General features: G+C 40.5%; 1 protein-coding gene across 4 annotated transcripts in view; it reads left to right on the top strand.

Moving 5' to 3' along the window:
* Window positions 1–27649, top strand: part of LOC123981550 (WD repeat-containing protein 7) — a 190394-nt gene that overhangs the window by 151391 nt on the left and 11354 nt on the right. For all 4 annotated transcript variants that reach the window (XM_046066453.1, XM_046066454.1, XM_046066451.1 and 1 more), the window contains exons 23-28: window positions 3649–3876; window positions 13313–13499; window positions 22116–22233; window positions 22688–22837; window positions 23092–23174; window positions 24672–24771. In XM_046066453.1, the coding sequence (XP_045922409.1) occupies window positions 3649–3876; window positions 13313–13499; window positions 22116–22233; window positions 22688–22837; window positions 23092–23174; window positions 24672–24771 (866 nt within the window). The remainder of the gene's footprint in view (window positions 1–3648; window positions 3877–13312; window positions 13500–22115; window positions 22234–22687; window positions 22838–23091; window positions 23175–24671; window positions 24772–27649) is intronic.

Below are 27649 nucleotides of genomic sequence, written 5' to 3'. Positions count from 1 at the left end.
TGTAGCAGTAACATCTAGCGAGCTACCAGCCATCCATAAATGAACACCAACACATAGATGAATTATATTCAGGAACTACAAACGAGGTTTTAGCATCTTCATGGGCTCTCACTCACACTCCCTCACCCATATAGATCAATGATCTCTCACCCACACAGATAATTCAGTGGTTGAACTAATGAGGGATCGGATAAATGCTACAGTGCGGCTTCAGGATGATTCTGTGTGTCGAAATCACTGAACTGCTTTTTTCCGGACGCTTTGAGGCCGGGGGAGCGATGGTTTCTTATCAGAGGGGACAGACCAGTGAGTGCTTCTTGGAGGCATTTACGTTAACTCTTTTGAGATCAGATGTAGGGCTGCACAATATATCGGCAGAGCATCGTCATCGCAATGTGCTCTTGCGCAATAGTCACATCGCAGAACAGTGCAATGTCAAGCAAGTCAAACTAACCACCTCAACTTTTTTGCTGCTTGATAAAAAAACGAAAACTTGGAAAGTTCTCATTTTCAATGTCTAATCTACAAGAGAAGTTCGTCTGATGTAACATCATTTACTCTGATTTAAGAATTCTTGTAACTACTGAGTGACGGGCAGGCACTGCATGCACAGTGAACCAGCAATCCCAATATTATTCTTTCAGTTGATCAATTCTTTTAGGATGCTTATTTTCATATAAAGCAACTGAAGTAATCTGGTGAAACTTCCCGTATTTTGTCATATCGCAATATATATAGCAGAAAAGAAAAATATTGCAATGTTAGTTTTTTCCAATATCGTGCAGCCCTAATCAGATGGCTATACGATCTGCCCAAGATGCATGAAGTGACTGTGTGCAAATAGTCAAAGTTGCATTGCAATTCCAATACATTCAGTCTAAGCTATGTTTGGACTTACCACAATATGAACTTAATATTATTTTTCTGTTTAATATTTTTTTCTGATGTCAGAGGAGGTGCTCCATATTTCAGGTGAGGAGATGTGCCTCCACAACTATAAGCTGAAGGAATGCTGACGTTTAACGGGATTCTAGTCTGTAACTTTCCTCGAGCCGTTACCAGGGTCTCCTTTTATTCCGAGTCGCCATTCTTTAGTTTTCAATAATCATTTCCCTCATACCGACTCATGTGACCTTAACAAATCCAATACCTGTGAAGAGAAAGCTCCATGAAGATCAACAGGAAGTAGACACAAGAGTGACTAACTCTCGCTCTCTATTCACCGCACCCAGTGTGCTCGCTCACCCTTCAACACTGTGTGTGTGTGTGTTAAGCAAGTGAGTGCTTGTTCCCCTGCAATACAAATCCATAATAATACTTTGCTCGGTCGTCCAGACAGAGAGAAAATAAGAAATAGAAATCAGAGATTGGAGGTTCAGGGGAAGGGGTGCGGGTGTGTGTAACATCTGCACACACACAGTCTTTATGTAGTCCTTGTTGGGCCTTTGATCCACAGTGTGTAAGGAGCTCTCATCTCCTACTGTGATACTTTTACACACACACACAGACACGCACACGTGCACACACACTTTTCGGTCACACACTCTTATATTTCTCTCAAGGCTGCAGCAGTTCCCCACTGTGTAGGCCTTGTTACGCGCACACACAAAAGAGGTTATTTTGGGGATCTCTTGGTGACCACAATGGACAGACACGCCCACGCGCGCGCACACACACACACACACGCACACATGCGCGCGCGCACGCGCGCGCACACACAACAACAAAAGGGTTTCTAGTTGCACGTGTCTAAAACCCTTCCAGAGGTCTGTGAACATGAGCGTGCGTGTGTGTGTGTGTGTGTGTGTGTGTGTGTGTGTGTTTGCACTGTGACTAAAGGCTTTCAGCGGGACAATAAGACGTGTGCCTGCGTGTGTGTGTGTGTGTGTGTGTGTGTGTAAGTAAGTAAGTAATGGTTAATACCAGGACAATAGAAGTGTGCCTGCTCAGTTGTTATCGGCTCACTGGAGACTCACAGGCCTGCTGGGTTTTTTTAACCACCTCTCACCGTGAAAAAGAAAAATGAAAAGGAACAAAAAGAGACAGCTTTTGGTTTTAAGTCACTTTAAATGCAAAGGCGGTTGTGGGACATTTCTAAAAATTACATTTGTTTGATTTATTATTTATTCAACATAGTTATATTAATTGGTTTGAGATGTATTATTATTTTTACACAATATATTGAGACCTTCCTCCCCTCATGCTTGAAATAAAAGAAAAAAAGTATAATTCTCAAATTCATTCAATAATTCAAAAGTCCAGAGAACATTCAGAATCCTTGCTGGAGACTGTCATGTACTGTATTGTACTGTATTATGCTCCACTGTAGGGATTGGGTATGTTTAGGTCAATGTGGTCAACGCTTGCAAAGTGGGCAACTGCCCCAAAAGCCCCAGGCTATAACTGCATGTCAGTTGGTTTTTAGTCATTTGTTGAGACGTGTTGTCATATTCTATGTTATACATTTCACATGATGCATATTTGTGGGAGGGGGGCTAACAGCAAATGTGTGACACAGGACCCACTATCACGCTGTTTGGGATCTGTGGGTACTGAAGAAACTTAAACCTGGGGTAGGCAGCTAAATTTTGCACGCGCAGATAGGTTGGTAGACAGGCAGGTGGGCCAGCCAGTTGGCCATGCTTGTAACAGTCCTGTGACAGCCACAGATAACAGATTTCTTTTTCATTTTTGTGTCAGAGCATTTGATTTATTGATTGCTATCAGAGTGTATAGCAGGGTTTTTCCTGGCTCAGAATGGGGGGAAACTTCGCGCGACAGTAAGCATGATCATTATGCGTACAGTAAAGGCAATGAGTTTCTTTATGACCGAAATCTATACATTTTCTTGTTATTTATGACCATTTGATAAACAAAATATATCCACAACCTGAATGAGTAAAGGTATAAAAGTAAAGTAATATGTTAGTCTAATAATATATTTACAGGTTACACCTGAAAGTCAAGACGTCATATTTAAGTTTATGTTCTGCTTGCTCAAAAGCTGTTTGATTTAAAACACATTAGGAGAATATTTGAAACTCTTTTCCATTTCTGATCATCTTGGTGCTGGTGATTTTCCTTTGGCGCTCGCTAAAACCTCTTTGGGGGGCGCCAAAAATTTCTCTATGTAGGAACAACCCTGTATAGACAATTTCAACAAATATAACAGAAGATGCTTCTGAAATAAAATTGCCTACCGTAGCTTTAAAGGGGTCTCACAATTTGGGACGTTGAGCGTAGAAATTCTTTCTTCCCCTTGGTAATAGTAGTTAGATTTTGAGTTAAGATTTAGTCAAACTAAAATTATTTCATTTCACTTTTCTGTTTATACCAACTATGAAATGCATGAAAGTGTTTAGTCATTAAGCCTGAAAGTTAATTTGGTTACAGTATGGTGATAAAAATAATACCCAAAGGTCCACTTACTAGACTTTTCATCGCCTCTCATGGTCTTCATCAGTGAATGGAGTTTGCTTAGTTGACGCGGAGCTGTCATCATGTGACTTAAGTATAGAACTAAGTAACGATATAACTGAGCAGGGAACTTCCAGTCCTGAGACCAGGATGAACACTGTTAAAACAAAGGAGCCGCCACAAGACATTTATGTTTCTCTCTCTTCATTTCTCTCTCTGTCTCTCTCCCAGGCTGTCTGTCCAATCTTCCACCAAACGCCAAGAAGATCTCAAACTCATACGAGGAGCGGCGTAAGCAGGCCACCGCCATCGTGCTGCTCGGGGTCATCGGGGCTGAGTTTGGTGCTGAGATTGAACCTCCAAAGGGTTCAGCACGGGCCCGAACTGGCGGACAGGCGCCCGAGGGCTTCGGACTGACAAGCGGAGGGTCATCCAACTACTCACTGGCCAGACACACCTGTAAGTACAGAGATAACACACTCGTTGCCGTATCTACATTCTGGATATCCACAAATGTCCGTGTGACTTTAAAATTTAAATATTAATTAGTAGTTGTTATTATTAGTAATAACTAGTCTTAAATGTTTTGATGTCAAATATTTTCCTTCTTAGATAATTGTGACCCAGTATCTATATATATATATATATATATATATATATATATATATATATATATATATGTGTGTGTGTGTATATATATATATGTGTGTGTGTGTATATATATATATATGTGTATATATATATATATGTGTGTGTGTGTGTATCTATATATATATATATATGCTCATAAATATATATATATGTGTGTGTGTGTGTATCTATATATATATATATGCTCATAAATATAAATGCTAACAAAGTTTGTATGAGCACGGACCAGTGCAGCGTTCTCATTGTGTGTGTGTTCCTGCATTGTAACTCGTGTTATTAGGGCTGGGGCTGTGTCACTTAGCATCTGCAGTTAAGAACGGGTTCAGCAGAACTGGAACTTGGTGGGGTTTTAACAAAGCAATGTGCTAAGTTGCTACATGTACTTAAAATAAGCAAAAGTGCTCACAATCATAGACTGTTAGAAGAAGCAGACATAGCCACCGTGACATCACCCATTGGTTTGTGGACAACTGTTTTGAAGCCTCTTTGAAGCCCTTTGGCAAATGTACACAGTGCAGTGGATACTGTGAGTGGATATGAGCTGCCTCTATTCATAGTTTTCACGTGGCGCCACTTTCAAGGGGGATGCTCCCAAAATGCTGGATGGTTATTGTGATTCTGACTAATTGACGAGGTAAGGTGCAAGGTGAGGGATTCTCCACAAGGGAAAGGTAAACATCACCGCAGTCCAGCGCTGGAGGGGTCCTGGCGGTTTTTAACGGCAGAAATACGGCAGCGGGTGCTGTATGTGGATCAAAAGTGCCAAACACTTGCAGTTTGTGTTCATATCTTTGTTCTTCTTGAGTTGAGAGGTGATCCAAATAATCGTGGGAAGGTAAATTTAACGGGATTTTGCTGGGTCTGTACGGAAATTCCGGTGTGAGCCGCAGTCCTGGTCTTGTTCTGCCCTCCAGGTCACTGCGCATGTCAGGTGACTGAAAACTATGAATTGTGATCGACAGGTCACCATGGTAGTGACTAGCCAATCACAAGATAGCCACGCCTTAAAGTAGACCCCGCTTTGTCATCTATCTAAATGGCACCATAATTTACTAAATGACATCATGCTCTATTGAAGACGACTTGAAATGAACAATTATGATCATAAACTTATTAGGAAGGTTTAAGAAGTCATTTTGCCATTAAGTACAATGCAGTCAGTTTTTTTGCAACCAGTGGTGTCGCCCCCTGCTGGTCATTGAAAATAATGAAGGTACTTCAACATTGGCTTCACTTTTCAGACACAGGGTTCCCGCTTGCTCACAATGCAGAAACACGGTCCTTATAACCATTGGGCTATTATATATTAGATTATTATTACACATGCATTAATGTAAAAGCAGGATAATACTGTTGTAGTTGATTGAGGTGGAATTCATTTTTAATTATTTTGTATCGGACTGCAACTAATTTTTATTTTTACATTACAGTTATTAAACAATTATAAACATAGTTACCAATTCATTTTCTTAATTGATTAATCAACTCATTGTTTCAGCTGGACTCGTATGTACTGTTGAGTAGTTTAATTCATTCAAAATATCATATTTTAGCTCTTCAGAAAGATTGGATGCAAAAAAATGTAATTAAAACGTAACTAGAATTAAAGCTATCAAATAACTCTAGTGGAGTAAAAAGTACAATATTTCCCTTTGAATTGTGGTGGAGTAAAGACTCAAGAAAACTACCTTAAATTTGTAATTAAGTACTTAGTAACATTCCACCACCGCAACAGAGATGTTTCAGATGTCTTTAAAAAGTTGACACTGTTTGAAAAGTGTGTGAAGTCAGCGGTTGTGGGACAGACAACAATGAAGTGTGGTGCTGATAAGTTTACTGATTGATAACTGCCAGACACAGAGTAATCTTCTTGTCCACCTTTTGGTTTCTAACCACTGACTACAGCCCCCTTTGAACGAACTCCTACCCGCAAACAGTAATGAGAGCATGGCCATCTTGGTTTGTCCAACAAATATTCCCCATTGTTCTTATTTTTTATTTTTTTTTTGTGGCTCCAGGGATGGCAGTGTCAGTCTGTCCATCACTTTGGTCGAGACTGAGATATCTCAACAACTATTGTATGGATTGCCACTCATGGTCCTGCAGATTGAATCCTACTGACTTCTTTGATCACCTGACCTTTCCCCCAGCTCCTCCATGAAGTTGACACTTTGGACTTTGGAATAAAATAGCTCGACCACTGTTGGATGCATTGCAATGAAATTTGATACAGCAAGTCCACAGCAAATGAATCTGAATAACTTTGGTGATCCTCTGACCCCTTGACCAACCTCGTTCAGTCTTTTTGGTTTGTGACCAGATACCTACAAAAATAATGACATTTCCCATCAGCCTCTGGTATACTTAATACGTAAGGTTTAGGGCTATTTAGTAAATGTTAGAATGCTAACATGCTAATCTAAGATGTTAAACATTACCGTAACATTTTCATTGTGAGCATGTTAGCATGCTGACGTTAGCATTCAGCTCAAAGCAAATACAGCCTCACAGCTGCTAACATGGCTGTAGACTACTAATAGTTCGCACAGATGCAGCAGTTTAATAGTGGTTACTGTCATCCTTGTCATGATGTAGTGTTGCATCTGCTCGACCAATCGCAATAAATAACCTCTCACCTTCAGACAGATACTAAAATGTTCAGTGCCTCCTGTTTTGGTGTATTTCGTATTTTTTTCCAAACTCAGAACTACAAAACAGACTAAGTAGAAACTTCAGTGTTGGATTAGAAGTGAGGAGAGACATGGGATTGATTTTCACCCACCAAGCTTGACACCTTAAGGAGCTTGGCACTGATTTCCACCCACACACACACACACACACACTCACTGAGCCGTGCCTGTGCCATGCTGTGCCTGCAGCGTTGGACCTTGGTGGGCATCAAACCTGCACTAAGCAGAGCTGCTCTTCTGTCCCGCTGCTCCTGAGCTCTGATAGGCTGCCTCTGGGGGCATCCGCCCAGCGACAGAGCCTGTACTCTCACTGATAGGCTGTGGAGCGTGATGCGACTTAGGACCTGTACACAGTTAAGGTCAGCTCACCTGTGTGGAATCACCGGAGACACACACACACACACACACACACAGAAGAACCCTAAGCCCATGCCATCAGATGAAAAATGCTCAAGATTTAATTGATCCCCTTGAGTAGAGCTTCACCCTTTTCAAACCTTTTACTCACACCTCAGGATAACTATCATTTGGACACAGTGTTGTCTTAACATCAAGCAGTCATACCCCTATTAAAATGCAATATACAATTTAAATTAACTTTGAATTGTTTGTATTATCATCGTAAGCCGCCAGCTGTTTACCGTGGCTTGTATGTACAACTGTCAAATTCATGATCAAACTCTATGAACTTGCCGTACTGTGACAGAAAAAAACAAGGACTGGTTTGACAAGAGATTCACAAAAAAAGTCTTGCTTGAGCAAAGCCTTTAATGTGAGGCGGTCAAGAGGATGTGACGCTGTCAAGGTCCAAGCTTTCTCAGGGATGGACAAGAGACTACATTCGTTAGAGGTGTTGCTACAGTGTCAGGTCTTATCATAAAGTATGGTCACCTATGGCATTAAAATATAAAAATAAAATAAATCTGAGATAGATCTGGGTCAGTTTGCCAGCTGAACTGCTATATTTATCCATGCAAGCTGTTTGGTTTCCATGTGTGAGGCTGACTTTCACTGCCATTATACTTCTTCTAACAAAACTCAAAAAGCTAAGTTTTAATTATCTTGTGGATTATTATGAGGACAATGAAAAAACGGAGGCAGAGACAGAAAGGCAGCAAGTCCGTCCTAAAAGACAACGTGCTTCAGGAAACTGTGCGGTGTTCCCATGCTCACTGTACAACTGACTGAGGAGGAAAACTTTTTGCTGCAGAGAGTTAGGTCAACCGGGAAGTTAAAACTCTACAGCAGAGGTGGTGAGTCCAAAGTTAGCAGCACCCATAGAGTCACAGTGGATACATTTATGAGAAATAATGCCAGGTTGGAAAATACCGTAATTTCCCTTGGAGGGCAGTTGACCTCATCCTTACTAGGGTTCTAGGAGGATTTTTGCGGCCTTAATGTCATGTCATCCCTGCCTTTATTCCTGACAGATAACAGTCACAATTTATATGGCCACTAGAGGTCAAGTCTCTACTAAATAAACTGAGGAGGTTGCTCCCTTAAAAATTGCAACCTGCTTCTTAATCTGAACCCACAGATTGACTGAACCCTTTAAAACATATTACTTAATACAAAACTCAGACACTCGCAGAGGTATGTGATGGAGGACATATTTTGTGTTTCTTCATTTGTTATACTACTTTCATTCCTGCCCCTTCCTTTCATTGTGTTCTTTGTCCAGCTCTCATTCAGTCTGTAGTTTTCTCCCTTCCTTCCACTCTCCATCTCCCCTTCTCCTCCCTCTGTTATGAAATTGAAAGATGGATCGGTGTTGTTGGCACAGAGCGCCGCGTGTGATGAATGAGAGCTGTCCACCCTGAGAGAGGGAGGGTACAGTAGTCTATACAGCAGAGTATGGATTGATGTTTTCATATGGCAGAGGGGGAAATGTAGGGAAGATGGAGGGGGAGATTGAGCTTAAGGATGGAAGGAAGGACAGATGATGACAGAGGGAGAGGAGGTGGCGGTTGGACAGGATAAACTAGACAAAGTGTGCATCAGTGTACCATCTCTGGACAGTAATGCTCACGGTAAATGTCAAAATACCATGAGTCCCTTCTGAGTCCCATTCACTGTGAACGGTTTCTGTTTAAAACATTCCTGAGAGCTGAGTTTTATTTTATGTCATAGAAGATTTAACAGGCTAGCAGGTGAAACTACGAAATTCTCTGCTGTGAATCAGACCCAACAAATCCATTTTTAATCTTTCAAACATTGAGCATATCCACACAATATTAATACATATTATTAAGTTATACACAACAGCACTACTGTATCAGCAGTCATTTTGTCAGTACGTAAGATGAACTTTGAAGGGTTTGAGCTATGACAAAGTGTGTTCCTATACACCTGCTTTTCTTGCACATTTTCAACTCGGACATTAAAAAATCTTAGTCAAAATGCTGGAACTTTGAAGAGAGAGGTCAAAATATCCCCCCAAAAAAACATTATGCTTGGCTGTGGTGGAGTAAATCATGACATGCATGAAGCTTGTGACTTAAACGTCTGCTGAAGCTTCCGCCACACTGACGAGATGAAAACATCACATCCAAGTGGAGCCATGATGAGACTATAACCTTCCTCTAAATAATTCATAAGCTAAAACATAAATACTGTATTTCCATCCCATTATCCACATTGTTTCAAAACATTTGAGGTTTGTTTAGCACTCTTTTAATTACGTCATCCTGATTCACAATCTTCTGCTGCAATGGTATAATGGTAGCCGACTTTAGAAATAATGCCGCCTTTTAAACTGGATGCCCTGTACTCCTAATATTTGCGTAACAGTAGTGCAGCAAAACCCCGGCAAATTTTTTTTTTCTCAATTTAGCAATGTTGGTTATGATTTACTTGTTTTCTCCATAGTAGTGGTCAGCAACTTTTTAGGGTTTGTATCAGTATTTCGTTGCTAAAGTAGCTAGCTAAATCCTGGTTTTCAACTTTTTTTTTGGTACACAAATGTATACACATTGATGATTAGTGGTTAAACATGGTAAGTGTTACAGTAGCTAAAGATTGGGCTTGTATTGATTAGTACGTAGGTTTTTTTTTTGTGATTACTTACGTAAACATTTTAGCGTTAGCCACATCCTTGGACTTTTTGGAATTGGCACAGAGACAGGTATTAGCATGTCCTCCCAAAAGTGGTGGTGCTTGAAGCTAGGTGACGTAGAGACTACTTTCAGGGCTACTTGGATGCTGGTTGGCTAGGCACAACTACATGCTTGAAAGCCAGCCAAACTAGCTAGCTTGCTAGCTGCCAGTTAGTGGTGGATTGTTATCCAGGTATTCTTTATTTATGCAGTGGTTATTGACCAAATACTCTTATTATTTTCTAATTATATTTTTAGCGTATAGATATTCAAGATAGACCCCTCTCCATCTTTCTCACTCAAACTGGCGTTCATTCTTCTCTTTTTGTATTTTTCTTCTTTCTCTCTCTCTCTGCAGCCAGTCTGATCCGGCTCTCATCCACTAACCAAGTCCCCAACATTGATTTACCTTCACCTCTCATTTAAGCTCAGACAAAGCGGGGGGGGCAAATGGAGAGGAAAAAAGTAGAGAGCCTGTTAGTGGTTGACTCGGCCTGGTAAATTTTAGACGTCACCAATCTGTCACTGTTTCACACTCTCTACTTCCCTCCCTCCTTTATTCCTCCCCTCTTCCTTGCTCCCTTCCTCCTCCTCCTCCTCCTGCTCTGATCACCCTCTCCGTGTTAATGCGACATGTTTACTGCTCTTACTAACAGCTCATTATGGCCGACTGATGCTTTGTCGATATCTATTGGTTCATTTGGGTCTGGGCCTGCCTTTAAACAAAGGTCTCCGCCGTGAGCAACTTTGACCTAAAGGGGAGGAGCTGCATATTTTAATCTCTGTCATGCATACAGCACCGATTGGTAACGCCCATCTTTAATTGTCCAGAGAAAAAATTATAGAGGCTTCGAAGTGCAAAAGTGGCTATCAGATTAAACCTCCCATCAGGTTCATTATAAACACACACATCACACCACACACACTTGCCCACCCACAGTCGTTGTCACTGTCACAGCATTGAACGTTAACCTCATGACCTCTGGGGCCCCATTCTGTGTTTATAGGGAGATGGGGGGAGTTCACTGTGTATTAGCACATATTAACAATGCCCACCACCCCCAGGAGAAAAGTAACGTTTTTTCTTTCAGCATATTTTATGCAACACAGACTACAAGAATGTTAACAGACATCTGTTGTAGCATGTAACACTAATTTAGGTCTCACTATTTTAGTCTTTTATATTTTGAAAAAGGCTTGAGATTTCAAAGGCTGGTGCTAGCTTTTTCTTCTTGTCCACAAATTCCATGAAAAGACCAAAACAATGGGTCAGTCCCTCTCTCAGTTCTGTCTGAATTCCCTACCCCCTTTGTGGGTCCATCGGTGCCTACTGAAGACTTTAATATTTTATGATTTATTATTTATATTTATATTTTTAGTGGTATTTCTCCCATTCAGTGTGAGTACCTTATATGTAGTGGTGTCTTAAAAAATAAAACTTAATGTAAATAAGGATCTGTTTTAATTTGTTAATGTTTCTGTTTGCAACAGAAACGCATGTACTGCTGTGAGAAAATGAGGAGCAGGAATGAGAATTACACACATGATTTTCACTTTTCAGCATTTTGCCAAATGAAGTGAGGAAAAGTCATTACACATAAAAAAACAAACAAAACAAAAACGATGATTTGTAATAATCACTAACTCGGTCAAAGTTCATTTAACCCTAAATCGCTGCTGATATTGATAGTCCACTGTTTATATGTATATTGATGTATGTAACAAAAGCACAATTGATTTTAGCTCTTACTGGTGTTTGCTCACGTCATGTTGATCACCAGCTGAAGGTCAAAGTTCACCACCCTATCACTGATTCAGTCAGCAACACACCTATTCTGCACGTTTGACTTTTTGTCTCCTTACCAACAGCCATACAGTAACTGTTAACGTTGGCCCTGATGTCCGTCTCTTACATTCTATCTTGCCCTTAACAATGCAGCATAACGATGCTAACGCAGTTAGAGTTCTATCTGTTTGCTGCTATTTATTATAACATCATACAGAGCGATGCTAACAGGTTTAGCCTCTAGCTAGATCTTTAATAGCCCTATGCATTGGCTGTGTGTGTGTGTGTGTGTGTGTGTGTGTGTGTGTGTGTGTGGATATAAACCAATAAGGAAGGGAGTTTGCCATTTAAGGCGGGCTGATGATGAAATGCCAGGAGATCCAGATGATGAGATTATCTGTGTGTGTCTGGAGACTGGAGGACCTTTAGAGCCACCACACGATTATAAATACTTAAAGTAAATGATCTGTTTTATATTATATGTTTCTTCATATTATGACTGTTTAGCATTTACATTTCAAGTGAAAATACAATGAACTTTATTGATCTGAGTGCACCCAGACAGTAGAAGAAGAAAAGAGCTTTCCTGATGCTTATGTACAGTCTCTTTCTGCTACAGCGATACAACGCTTGCCAGGTTTACAACTTCCCAGTTGCAGTCCAGATTATTCTGCATGTACTGACTTTGAATAAATAAATGACCAGTTATTTATAATAACTGAATTTAAAAAGAAAAGAAAAGAGCCAAAGAAGCAACGAGAGATGAAAATAGTTTTCTGTTAACATTTCCAAACATTATATAAAACCAGATACCAGAAGTTTAATCTACCCTCTGTGTTGGTTTTCTTCTGACTTGCTTTCTGTGAAGAGTCTGCTAAAAGCTCAGGCCCTTAGGCTGCAGTGGGTGAGGCAGGCAGAGAGAGAAGCCTGTGGGGAAGGGAGTGCGTGTGTGTATGTGTTTGGGGGAGGGGGGTTGTATTGAGGGATGGGGGATATTTTCTCGAGTCTTAATGGTCAGTCTGTCCCAACAGAGACTGGCTCAAATGTCAGGTCAGCTATGAAGTGACCTCCATTCCGCTCGCTGTCTTTATCCTCTTATAGTGTGTGTGTGTGTGTGTGTGTGTGGTACAAAAGTTGAATCATTTGTACGTAAACCAAATTTGAAACATGATATTCTAAGAACACATGATTTTTTTATGGAAATTCCTTTGTTTCTAGTCACTCCCAAGTTGCAGCCGTTTTGCTGAAGTGGGCGGGGTTCCGACTCTATAGTGACACTGAAGTCATATAGATCTGATATGGTTCTTTAACCATAATTTGTTTGAATTGGAATGAATTTGCTAACTCATGATTTGTAATGTGCTCCGTCACCTATAATTGTACACGTAGGTGTTTAGAAATTGAATAGGCAGATTTAATGTCCTATGGTTGCCGATACAGCTGCAGTGTCTGAAGTTGGAATTTATCTGAATACCGTTATCCCATCTTAATTCTCTTTTTCTCCTGATATTATTCACTCCTACAACAAAAGGACAGAGATACCTGATTAAGTCACATAAAATGTAGCATTGCTGGTTCGACCTCCACAGAGTAACATTGAGTTTCTGTCGTTTTCAGATAAACCCCCCTCGACTTCTATTTTCGTGTGATTTTACTGTTTCTACTCTTTGCAGGTAAGGCGCTGACCTTCCTGCTGCTGCAGCCCCCAAGCCCCAAGCTACCCCCTCACAGCACCATCCGCCGCACGGCCATCGACCTGATTGGCCGAGGCTTCACCGTATGGGAGCCGTATATGGATGTGTCAGCGGTGCTCATGGGACTGCTGGAGCTCTGCGCTGACGCTGAGAAGCAGCTGGCCAAGTGAGTCACAGGTGCACACACACTTAAATGTAGCTGCCATTGACAAATTACAAACATTATCATTTTCACATCCTGAAATATATATATTATAATAACTTATATTGTTGAACAAGCAGTGGCATCTCAAATGTTAACGTCCAATGTTGTAGTGAAGCTTCTTTGCGGTTTTTGCCAAGCAACAGTAGGACCTGTTGAAACAGTAATCAGACACCTCTGAAACAACAGTTATACAAAATCTAGAGGTAAAATAACTTGAGAAAAAAACTTAAGTCTTGTCAAAGCCAGTTTAAAGTAAAGTCTCAAGAGCTGTCTTGGGCTTGTCTCCATTGAATTGGGACATTACTTGGTGACTTGGACTGAACTAATTGGTTTGATTGATTCATTGATGGTGTTTGCTTGTTTGATTGTTCAGTCTTTACTCTCAGATTCCAGAGAACAGGCTACAGCTTGCTTATAGATACAAATACACACACACACACACACACACACACATTATAGAGGCATTATAGAGCTGACACACCGAGTTATGGAAGCCAGGCTGTAATCTGATTGCAGGACATTATGATGATGTAACGATGTCTGCGTTGCTCTGACATGCGAGTCCTCTGTCTGTGTGCATGTGGTATCATTGTGGTGGGCGGTGTTGTCGTTTTGCCCCAGTAGAAGCTGTACTTTAAATGCCCATCAAGGAAACTAGTGATCAGATTGTCATTCACTGTCCTGCTCCTCAGAAGATGAACCCTTTAGATTTAATGTTCACCTTCCCTCAACAGCGATGAGGAGCGCAATCGCAAGTGTGTTGCCGGCACAAGCCAGTCGGCGGGCTCCTCCGACATTTCCGCATTTTAACGGCGAAATGTATTCTGGGATATCTGGCTATCCGAAGTCCACACAAGTCACCACCGATGCTCGATAAAACGGGCGGACCGATATTTGACTGTACTTGGCTAGATGCGGACCTTTGAATTGGAACAGTACTTTGGCTGCGACTTATGAGGAAAAGGGGCTTATTAATAGTAAAATAAAGTGTCTACATGTGACCCATCGCCACAGCGATTTTTTTCCTCCCAAGATTGATGCATTTGTAGGATTAGGTTAAATTCTCCAGTATTTCACATGAAAAAGCAAGTGTCCAAAGAAAAAACACAACTGAAATATTTATTTTTTATCCCTTTTAATCATCGGGTAACTCTTCAAATTTAGCCCGGGATTCCGATTTATCTGACCACATGACTTACATTAGTAACTGTTACTTGTAATCTAGTTTGACTTTCTAAGATGACCCAGGCAGAAGTTGGTGTTAGACCACAGATGTTGACAGCAGCAGAGTCCGCTTCACTTCCTGGACCATCAGCATCACAACCAGCAGAGGAGGACGTCAAAGGTTATGGCTGCCTTCATACAGTCATAGTGAGGCTGTGGTTAAGTTAATGCAGCATGTTGTATGAGGGAGGGTCAGAGGTCACAGAGAGAAGGTAATTCAGTGGCATGTTCTCGTGTGGGCCACAAAGGACTGCGTGTGCATGTGTGTCTTCCTCCCTGCTGAAATCTAACTAGCCAACATGAGTTGATCCTATTAAGGCTGAAACTCGAGCTGGGTCAGTCTGGTTAAATGAGTATAGATATGTCTGCTGCCACGGTTTGTGTGTTTGTATGTGTGTGTGTGTGTGTGTGTGTGTGTGTGTGTGTGTGTGTGTGTGTGTGTGTAGAATAATAATAATTTTATTTGTATAGCCTATTTCAAGCTAGGAGCACAAAGTGCTTTCCATCGACAGCATAAAAACACTCATGACAATGGAATACATTTTAGTAGAATAGAAAGTGAAGAGAACTTGAGCAGTCAGAAATTAAGCACTTATACACAAGAGGGTGTGCTTCAGTGATGCTTACAGGCAGAGGCGCTGGACTGCATCACTGTTGTGCCAATAATGAAGCTAAAGGACACCCTCTCGTGTAATGTTGCTTGTTGATTATACAACGGTTACCAACAAAGTAAAAGGTGAAAATGTATTCATATTGTGGGACAGTTTGCTCTCAAAACAAAACAAAAATGTTTTGCTAGTTATCTCCGTTTCCCTGGAAATAGATGGGGTCTGACTAATAATTGGGAGACAATCAGTCACGTCAGATTACTTCTATGTAATGAAACTTAGTTGGCACCAGGGCTCGAGACTAACGGCGTCCTGTCGTCCTGGGGACGATTGAAAATGTGTTTGGGACGAAGAGAAATATTCTGCAGGACGCCTTTAGGTGAAAGGGATTGTGTAGGCCTATGTGTTTATTTATTCCGCTTCGCAAATGACAAACTGAACCGACCGAGAGCTGACGACAACGGAGACCGTCTTCTCACGCTGTTACTACAGTCTCGCCGGACTCACAAGAGGCTGGCTGCTCACCTGTTCCCGCGGTACAGGTCCATCTGTCCTCTCAGTCACACACGGCTTGCTGACCTCTCAGTCGCGCTGTGTAGGCTAGCGTTAAGCGCCACAAATCAATATTCTGATAACGTCGACGAGAATCATCTCCACCCAGCTGATGCAACTCGGCATACGCCGCACGCTGAGGCTCTGCCAGCAGACTCGCTGGTAGAGTTTTGCATTATAACCATCTAAAACCTGAAGCACAATCTGGCTCTGTTTGGGACCTAAGTGAGCTGCACTTATCAGAGCTGCAGATGTTAACATGAGGATTTGCGCTGAGATGTCTGCCTGATTGGCAGTGTTGGTTTCAGTTTCTTCCTCCGATGAAGTGCAGTGCAGTGGTCTCATTCAGTACAGTCTGAAGGGGAGCACAGCAGAGTGTAGATGCTGTGGGTCAGGTAGACCTTTAAAAAGTATTATGAATTCTCATTAAATAATAATGTAACGATTTTCTTCTGGACATGTCAGAGAACACAGATATGTGAGATTCTGAATGAGCAGAAAGCTTTGTACATGAGCAGAAAAGCTGCTGAAACAAAGTCCAGGAGTTTATAACTGAACTGAAATGAGATGATAAGTTATTTAACTTATCATGGAGGTAAAAAGGTGCCCCGACATATAACTTTTCAGTTTTGTTTATAAATCTTTTAGTTTGAATCAAGCAAAATAAATATAATTTATTTTATCAATTTATAATCATTATTTATGTCACTAACATCTATAGAGGATAATAAAGTAAAGAAACTACATTTTGATTTTGGGACGCTATACGTTAACTTCAGGACGGTTCAAATTGTTTTTCAGGACGGTTCCTGGACAGAGGTGAGTAAAAGTTAGTCTGGAGCGCTGGTTTACCACTCAAGCAAGTAGACTAACCCTTAGTAACGACCTAGCAACAGAGGCTATTTCTAGTCCCTGTTGAGTCAGCCAGCCAACTTCAACTAACGATGCATTCTGGAGATCGTGGTATTTCCCAAACTAAATAAATACCACACATATCTACACAAAAGACAAACTCATACACCAGACACACGTGGTTGATGGTACATTGCTAGCTGCACTCCAGTGGCCAAGTTCTTGGTAACAACTCTGAGAGATATTTGTTCTGAAAACTAGATACAGCGTGTTCAATTAGTGAGCTTTAGAGGTGGTGCTTGTTGGATTTTCTTACCGTTGGACAAAGCCAGGCTCGCCGTTTCCTCCTGCCAGTCTGTATGCTAAGCTGAATTAACATCGTTCTGACTCCCTGCCCTGTATTTCATTTCACCCAGACAGAGATTGATCTTCTCATCTCACTCTCAGAACAAATGGTTTCTTTAACTATTCTAGCTTATTATTAGCTCAGACATTATTGGCATTTTGATCCAGGAATTTACTTTGAAAATTCAAAATGTGGATAAAACATGTAGGTTAAACGAAAACATTGCCTTTTTTATGAAAAAATAATTCCTACAGAGATTAGTCTTTTCAATGTTTTCATGCTTTTATCTTGTATTGTTTTATTGTCTCTTGGGTATTATTGTCTTTACACTTGTTAAAGCACTTTGTAACTTGTTTTTGAAAAGTGCTCTACAAATAAGGATTATTATTATTATTATTATTATTATTATTACTATTAAGTAAACAATGTACCAACTGTGGTATTGTTAAAAAAAGGCCTCTGAAACTTTCAAAACTTCTAGTGTAACCTCATCAAAGAGTGAATTGGAATTTAAAGGCCTGTTGCTAACCTGTTTCCCTCTCTGCTCACATCCAACCAGAGTGTGATGTGTTTGTAGTTGCCACCGAAGAGATATATACATGCTTTATTATGTGTGTGGGACAGAGAATATGATTGTATTTGACATGCAGGGATAACTATATCTCTTTACATTGTGGGGTATTTTTTGACTGTGCGCGTTTGTCATGCAGAGATAAATCAATGTTTTGTTGTGTGTGTTGTGCAGAGATAAGCACACGTTGTCACAATGGGTGTTGACTCATTTGCGCAACAGGATGTTCCAACACAGAACAACACTTCTCAGAAAGTTGGCTTGAAATGCAGTTTATGGTGTTCATTAGACAGTGGAGAATGAAAAATAGTGTTTGGTGACATTTAACCCTTTCAGTGTGGGTACAGGGATGAGCGTGACTCAGACGAGAGTGAACACAATAATTGTATACATTATGGTATGCACCTAGCTGCAGAGCTGATGGTCAGCGGGTTGGGGCAGCCTCCATACCGAGCCCTTGAACCAGTCAAGGTCAGATCAGCCGTTGAACCAGTCAGTAAACCATCCAGTTAGTTATACATTTACTGAGAAAACCAGTCAATAATATCCCAATTAGACCAACAAAGTGATCATGGGATGGATGCAAATCGGACGCTGCATGGTTATTTGGTGAAGTGGCGTTTCTCTACGAATTATTATCTTTATTCAATTATAACTACTTTTAATCGACTCAATGAAAAGGGAGCGAGAGAAAGAAAGAGAAAGAAAGAACCAGTGCGAGAGACAAAGCTAGAAATGGAAAGTGCGCATGTGTGGGTAAATATAGGGAGATGGAGCGTGCATATGCACAGTTCCAAGTTAACTTATCTGGTAAATAGTGGATATAATTCAGTGTCATTCTCTGGTTTATCAGTGTGTGGAACTACAAGGCCGCCTGGAGTCTCTGCTTCAAGCGTGACAGTAGCCTCAAATGAATTTGTCCAGTAGACCCACATCATGTGTGCACCTATAAATGAGCACACCAGTCTGTAAGCCATTTCTGAAACTAGTCAGTAACCCAGTCTGACAATGAACCAGTCTGTAAGCCTCTCTGTTAGTAAACCTTCCAGTTCCTCCACTGCAACTCATTGAGCAAACAAGTCTGTAAAACAGTCAGTCAGTCATATACACACAGTCCTGGTTTCTTGCAGCAGTGATTCTCATCATGCAACTGAGGTTATTCACCCCTGCCTCACACACAAAAATCAATACTTCCAATCCTCACTGTGTGTGTGTGTGTGTGTGACTCAGTATTGACTGGATAATGTCAGCGTGAATCTGGCTGTGAATGCAGTCATGTTGCCAGGTTCACACACACAGAACCCTGTGTGTTTATGTGTGTATCTGAGTGTGCGATTCTTGTCAGCTCATAATACAGTTCCCTTGACTTAGTTTGATGCAGTTTTACCTTTACTATTTTCTGAGAAATTACTAGTTTATAGTTTTTATTTTGTTTCAATTTTACCTTTGTGTCAGATGTTTTTGTCACAGCACAGTTAAACAACACCCAGAGTGCACTAAATGAGGCTATAATCGATATGTTATAATAACTGTGTATCAGTGACAGTGTGAAACTATAAAAGTGACTGTGAAAGTGACGAGCCTACAGAGAATTATCACCTGAATCACCCTCTGCTTTACATGGCTTTGAAGTGAGTTTTAGCTCATTGTTTAGCTCTCCAACCCACAACTTCACTGTTTGAGTTTAGTCTCCTCGCTTTCATGGCAGTGTTTTTTGGCTGCAACGTGCAGCTGTTTTCAGAGAAAAAGCTCTAAAAGCCCACTGTACACTACCTGCTGGGCACCAAACAGCAGATAGACACAGGTAGTGACTGGCTGATGAGCCAGATATTTCCATCAGGAGGTGGTAGAGACCAAAAACAGAGCTAAAAGAGAGCAAATATTGGACATTTGCCAAGATGTATGTGTAAATAAACAACTGTTTGCTATCAAGTTTACCATTTCAACTTAAAAGGTGATGATATGTCAATATTGTGTTCACTTTTTTCACTGGTTTCTTTTGTTTAGCCATAAAAAAAACAGTTATTGTAGGTTGCTAAAACAATAAGGCACTTATTCAGTCAATTTATATAAAATTAATTGATGGCAATTTTGATAATTAATTGTTTATTTAGTCATTCAGTTAAAAAATCACGCATTTCCTGAATCCAGCTTCTTCATTGTGTGTTTACAGTTTTTTCCCCTTAACACGTTGTTTTACTCTGAGTCTCTTTGGGCTGTGGGACTGTTGGTCAGACTAAATAATCTATTTGAAGTCTCAACTTTCAATGGTAAACATATAATTGAATTTATACATTTCTGACTATGTCACCACACTAAACATTTTAAACTTTGTAAAAAAGGTAGGAATTAATGTCTGTGCTGTTGTATTGAATTGCAATATATTGTACAGATGTACTCAATAATTTGGCCATATATAGTATTATCTTTGTGTGTGTGTGCGCGCGCTCCTACACAAATAATCCAGGTTATTTCATCACATGCTTTAAACGTTTGTTATTAACCTCAGTGGATCTCGGTACAATTAGCTCCCTGTACTCCTGCAGCCTTATATCAACACTGTGACTGTTTCCAATTACAGACACTTCTCTAAATGAAATTAAACATTTTAACATTGCTGATATATTGCCAATATATTACCAGTATTAATTACAGGTTCTATAGCTGTGATCTGTAATCAGAGGAGATGAATCTTGCAGCTCGGCCGCCCGTCCGCCCATCACTCCCTCCCTCCCTGTCTCTCCCCAGAGTCATTTCTTAACAAGGTGGCCTCTCTCGCCCCCTCTTTCTTTCTCTCTTTCTCTCACACGCACACACACACACACACACACACACACACACACACACACACACACACACACACACACACTCCGAGGGGTGTGTGGCCAGCTGTTAGGGTGTGTGTGTCTAATTCCTGTTGCATTGTGGGAGTCCATTATGTTGTCGTCTGGTGAATGGCTCCCATTGACTCGGCCTTGACATTATAAGCTGCCCGCTAATCTCTTCACTCCATATATTTGTAAAGCTCAATCTCTCTCCCGCTTCCCTCAGTTTTTTCCTCGTTTTCTTCTTCTTTCTATAAAAATGTCTATTTAGATGTCTCTCCCATCATAACATTTCTCTTGGTTCTCTTACAATGGTTGTATCATACTAACAAGTATTGTGTGTGTCAAAGCCTGATACATTTATTCCTCTGAGCTATAGAGCTCCATTGTTAGTATAGTAAAAACTATAAAAAACACATCAGTGAGCCACACTGATGCACTGTATGTATGTCAGACATCTCCAGCCCATCCTCACCTGCTCCCTCGGTATTACCTTACTTTTCCTACCTATAGCCTATGCTTGAGCTGCCCCATTAAGCAGAATAAAACATTTAAAAGGCAGCCAGCCCAGTGACTGTAAATTAGGATTTTACCTGCCAGGATGTTGCACCAAATCAGCAAGCATTTCATGCAATATTAATATTCATTGATTATATTTTTCCTAAAAAAAATATTATACAATATAATGATAAGGAATTATTTTAGACCGGTGTAGCAATTTGCTTCATGTTTTAATCACATTGTTACGATGGTAGATGGCCCAACCCTAATTCTGCTGCTGTAAATAGAATGGAAAAGCACCCAATGTGGATTAATCAGCTCCTGACAATAGTCCCTAACAAATGCACTCATTACCAAAGGTGCATACTCAGGCTCTCTTTGGAATTTAACACCGGTGATTTGTGACTTCATGTGGACTTTAGCCATTTGAGTTGGAATGACTTGTTATCTTCCCCAAACCAAAGATTATAAATTAAGCTACAAAAGAGTGTGCAGCAAATCTTACTTGAACACAAATTTTTTCAAATTATTTCTCTATAAGTATTGCTAGTGTTTATAATCTGGTATCACATTGTCTGAAGGCTGCATAATGACTTGTTTAAGATAACACCAATTTTAAGACTTTACTGCGGACTTCCTAGACTCAACACAAAACAATGACTTTGTCCTCTGCTTTATACTCCCCATTTGATAAAAACAAGTGTTGTTTTAGGGAAATTACTGACCTTTTTTTTTTTTTTTTAAATGAAACCATGTCTTGGTCACCTGTTGTTACAGATTCTGTCTTCAGTAAGACAAATGAGCTATTTTTAATTTGAAATCTCCATAAATAATTAGCATTCAAATCATTTTTGAGCTGTTCTGTATCTGGATCTGGTTGAAGAAATGCAAATGTCATTTTGACCCGCATCTTCTAAAACCAACCCTTCACCTCTGTCACCCTCTCTGGTTCCTTGTGACTTAAATCTTTGCGTGTTGATTTGTCTCAACTCAAACTTGTATAAAACAATCTATCATATTGTATTTTTCTCTGTATTTTAGATTAAAACAATTATTTTCATTTGAATGACACCTCTACTACTCTCTTTCCCTCAACAGTGTTACCATGGGTCTGCCCCTCAACCCGCCTGCTGATTCGGCTCGTTCAGCTCGTCACGCCCTCTCTCTTATCGCTACTGCACGGCCACCGGCCTTCATCACCACCATAGCACGAGAGGTGAGACTGAACTCACAAATATTCAAACAGCAGCTTCAAAGGGCACCATCCACCTCATTTTTTACGTATTATGCTTTGCTGTAACCTGAGTTCAGAGTGGATATAGGTATAATTTGAATTTCTTCATTAAAGTGGCAAAATTCTAGTATGGTTGCAGGTTGTAATACAACATTATATCATAATATCTTAGATCTTAAATGAAAACAACATTTTTGTAGAAAAACATTTATATTTCTCAGAGTACAATATTGAAAAATGTATTCTTTTGGTATCAGTACCAAAACTCAGGCAGTTGTATATGTATTGAAAAAAAACATTCACTTACACTGAAATCACGCACACCCAATTGAGGAACTAAAGTACTTATTTAATGGCCTCAAATGCAGTATGTTTATATTTGTGTCTTATCTTTTTGTGCTAACAACAGATATGTATGTGGATTTTTGTTTTCCAGGTTCATCGGTACAATGCAGCTCAGGCGAACTCTCAGTCGCAGCAGAACGTTCACACCACCACTCTGGCCAGAGCCAAGACTGAGATACTGCGAGTGATTGAGATCCTGATAGAGAAGATGCCTGGAGACGTTGTGGATCTGCTGGTTGAGGTAAAAGTCACAACATCACAGATGTTCAATTGCTAAACATAAAGATGGCAACTGTTTCCATATTCAGCTTTTATAAAATGGTTTCTAACATTTAAAAAAAATGTTGAATTAATTTTCCAAAAAGAAATGTTTAAAAATAAAAACCCAACCGTTATGGGAGATAACACCTTCTACTACTCCACCTCCCTTTCCTCCTTGTCACCTTCTCCCCTATCCTCCCCTCTCCCATCTCCTTTCTACTTCCTCTTCTTCAGGTGATGGATATCATCATGTACTGTATTGAAGGGTCTCTGGTGAAGAAAAAAGGACTGCAGGAGTGTTTCCCTGCTATTTGCAAGTAAGTGTGTGTCGGGGGGGGGGGGTTAACAAGCCCCCTTGTATAGAATATAATCCTTGGCGTAGCACATGTTCTTGTTGGGCAGTTGTGACATGTTGTACCAAACCAACGTGACATCAAGAAACCAAGCTAGAGCCACAAGGGAAGTTTCTGCTTTTGCCAGCCTTGTGCTATGATATCACTGACAGGACTAAATGGGAAACGGCAGGGGGTACGTGATTTAAGGCCAGCTCTAGCTCTTTATCCGAGGAAGCTTAAAATCAAGGGCAACTGGACTTGGTTGAAGATATTGAAGATGTTTCGCCCCTCATCCAAGAGGCCTCTTTAGTTCTGACTGACTGACAGGGAGTACCAGGTATTTAACCTCTCTGGGGTCGTTATCAAGGTGATGGATGCCGCTTGGTTCGTTAGTGCCTCTGCTGTTTTAACAACAACTGTAACAACAGTCGTTATTGTCGTTAGTCACCTGAGGCCAAGTCTGAACGACCGTCATTGGCATTGTCACATGATTTCAAATGTGAGTGTTTGTTTAGTGTCCTGGGAAAGGATGAAAGGACAGCACTGTGGGTGGCAGACCTCCTCCCCTTTTGAGAGGTGGTTTCTCTACTTTGGTTAAAATGGCTGCTTTCATGCCTCTTTTAAACCATTGTTGTCCTCTAAAGAGTGTCCCTTATCCTTCAGATGTAAGTAAACTGCTGAGTCTTGACCTGAGGAGTTGGCCCTTCTGTGTTGAGCCATGCGTTTATGTAGTGGTTGTTTAGTCTCCCCCGATTTACAGGTCTGTTCACTCCTCACTGCATTGGTCAGCATACATTAAATTGCTTTTTTTTCTGTCCTTGGGTGTGCAGTTTTTTGGGTGGACCAGTATCTGCCTCAGTGTGTTCTTGGGTTTGAAAAACACAGGGATGTGTTGCCTCTCCTAGAAGGCATTCAAAATGTTGCACAAAGTGACAGAGATTCTTGGGCAAAAAATTAAAAAAGAGAGAGCTTGAGAGAGACACTGCCAAACACGAGGTGAAGTGAGTGGGAATGTTACAGAAAGGTGTGGGGAAAGGGGGTTCAAACTTTGTTCAGCCTTCCAACAAGCATACTCATACTTACAAGGAATTGCAGCACTTACCAATGAAATAGGGCCATTTGGGCCCCAGGGGGCTGAAAGGGAATGTACCATCTGGGGACAAATTCTTGTCAATTAGGCCATCTGCTTTGGCATCCCTACTAGTTATCTTTTTTAAGGGGGTTGTTTTTTGTTCGTTTGTCTCCAAATCTTTCAATGTGTGTGTGTGAATTTTAAGATTATACAATCACATTTTACTACTATAAAAAAAATCTACTATTATTTAACAGACATACTGTTGTGCATTTGTTAGTTTTATGGGAACAAACGGTAACAGCATGATCGTTAATTGAAACCTTCCTTCTTTCTTTGCTAAATTGCTAGATGATGTCCAGTTGAATGTTAATGTGTCAACATGTGTTTTCTGTCCATTTGTTCAGGTTCTACATGGTGGGTTACTGCGACCGTAGTCACCGCATCGCCGTCGGAGCTCGCCAGGGTTCGGTGGCCCTCTACGATGTTCGTACTGGAAAATGCCAGGTACAATTCCGTATGTCTGTCCATCCACCCACTTTTCTTTGTATCATCTCCAACCATGCTTTCATCCATCCATCCATTTACTTGCCAATCATATCTATCCAGTTCTCCTTTAAAACTCCCGTCCATCCACCCTTCATTCCCTCGCTCTGTCCTTACATCCTTCAACGATCTTCTGCAACCTTTCCATCTGTTTTTGCACCCATTTTTACTTTCAATCTTTCATTTATCTCTCTCCATCCTTTGCATTATCCATCCATCCAGCCATCCATCCATCTATTCATCCGTCCACTAAGTTTGGGCGGTATCAAGGTATTACGGTATACCATGGTACTGTCAAAAATACAGACTGTCTTCTTTCTATTACACTGATACGGAGGTGCTGTATTGAGGTGATGTATTGTAATGTACCCCCTTAACTTAGGCAGGTGACTTCACGTGAAATTGCCTGACATCATCTTCAACGCAACAACATAATTACTTTACAGCAGTTGGGTAACAACACACACAGAAGCTTTACTCTGTTCTTGAGGAATCTGCAGCTTTTATTCACTACCAAGCCTTCACTGTACATTTACTGCTAAACTCGATTGCCCACCTTTTCCTGTCTGCCACTGTCTCTCTCTCTCTTCCTCGACCACACACTCGCTACGCAAAACAAAAAGGAGCGATTTGTCGGCGACTGCGAGAGGTGGGGATAATGTTACAGGACTAGTAAAAGAAACATGCTTCTTCCTCTAATGACAGGACTGTAGAGGAAAAGATCAGTAAGAAGGGGTGTAAATAAGGGGAAATGAGAGGGGAGGAGAAAAGAAAGAGGGAAGCAGGAGAGGAGTATTGTTGCCACAACATTTTTTTTCTCTCTCAGTAATTGATTAATGATGAAGTGATGACTCTGTTAATCACGTTTTTGTCTTTGCGCACAGTTATGTTTGATTGTGTGTGAGATTGTGTAGTTTATGTGGGCTACTTGCCTTTATGCTTGTGTGTATTCTGTGTGTGTGTGTGTGTGTGTGTTTGTAATTTGCTCTGTATTGATTTGCAGTAACCTGAGCAGTCTAGTCTGGTGGAGGGGGTCATTTATATCTGATAACAGCACTGGCCCCTGTTCACCCGACATTTAGTTTGATTGCGTGTGTGTGAGGTGTTTATGTTTGTGTGCACGGTGGACAGACAGGAGAGGCTTTTCCTTTGTGTGTTATTCGCAGTAATTAACATTTAATAGATAATGGCTTTGCAAGGACGCTCAGAGTGTGTGTGCTAGAACCATTTCAAGTGTTTCATTTCCATTGTATGTGAAAACTGTCATCTCATTAATTGCCCTGGGAATCTTTTAGGTTGTATTCATTCTAAGTACCGACCAAATGTCCTATCAACAACAGACAACTTTATAGTTTGGTTATAAAGTTTAGCAACTCACTATTTCTTATCCCTTCTGCTCAGAGCTGTAATTAAATCTGTGTAGTGAAGCCACTAACAACTGAAACAAAGGTTTCTGGCTAATAGCATGGCTTTTTGGATGGCAGTGTTGGTTGGTCAGTACCCCACTTGAGTACCGACTGAAATATTTCTCAAAAACTATATGATGAATTACCATGGGAGTTTGAATAGATATTTTGTTTCCCAGGTATAAATCCTGCCATATTTGTAGGTCTCTTGATTCTTCATCTAGTGCCATACCATCACATTTGTGGTTTAGAGTGAAAAACTTGACAATTGATTGATATTCATTACATTTTTAGATATACCCAAAGGTCCCTAGAGGAGGAATTCTAATGACCTTCTGATTTTTCCTACAGTACCACCAGTACATCAAAGTTTTGACTTATTCAGCGAAATATCCCATTTACGTGATGGACTGGTACAACTTTTGGTAGACATGTTCCACGGAGGATTAACTGTAATAACTCTTCAAGTCACGACTTTAATTTGGTCAATACTTACTGGTTGATGATTACATACCTACAAAACTAGTGACATACCTATCAGCTCCAGCTGTACTTTCCATTTAGTACTAATTAGCAAATGTTAGCATGCTAGGTCACTAAACTAAGATTGTGCCAACGATATTAAATACACCTGCTAAACATAAAGATGCCAACATCATTTTGAGCATGTTGGCCTGCTGACGGTAGCATTTAGGTCAAAGCATTTGTCTGTGTATTTATTAAATTCACAGGGAGGCATGTTAAAACAAGAAGAGATGATTAGACTTAGAGTTTTGATGTTGGCCCAAACTGCAGCTCTAACACCACGCCGGAAATGACACCTTACTGTTTCTATTGCACTTGCACTGTGATATTGAATAAAGTTTTAGAGCAATAGCTCATGTCGATCATATTGTACACCAAGCTACTGTGTCTAACTCTGAAGTAAAACGAGGAATACCTTGTATGTCAAAAGTTTGCTGTCAGGAATTACTGAGCGGAATCAAAAAGCATGTCTCTTAAAAAAACGACTTACTGTGAAACTGCTCCAAATCAAAACCCATTCTTAATACCCAATCCTATTTAATAAGATGGTGGTTTTATTTATCAGTGATACTTTATCCAAAATCTACTCAACAGTCACTTCCTGTAGCCTAGAAAACTTACTAGAAAACTTTGTAGTGTCCTCCTTCACAGAGAACAGCAGCTGCCAGTTTGCCTTCATGACAGGTGGAAGTAAGTCCAATAAACCATCCATCCATCCATCGTCAACCGCTTATCCTGCATACAGAGTCGCGGGGGGCTGGAGCCAATCCCAGCTGACATCGGGCAAAAGGCGGGGTACACCCTGGACAGGTCGCCAGTCCAATAAACCATCCAGTTTTCAATTTGGAAATTAAGTTTTAACACAGAGAAACTTATGAAACCACCACTCTCTGCTCTTCAAATAAACA

This window comes from Micropterus dolomieu, linkage group LG13 (assembly GCF_021292245.1).
Source record: "Micropterus dolomieu isolate WLL.071019.BEF.003 ecotype Adirondacks linkage group LG13, ASM2129224v1, whole genome shotgun sequence".
NCBI lineage: Eukaryota > Metazoa > Chordata > Actinopteri > Centrarchiformes > Centrarchidae > Micropterus > Micropterus dolomieu.
The sequence above is the reverse complement of the archived record's forward strand: the minus strand, read 5'-3'. Positions and strand labels throughout refer to the sequence as shown.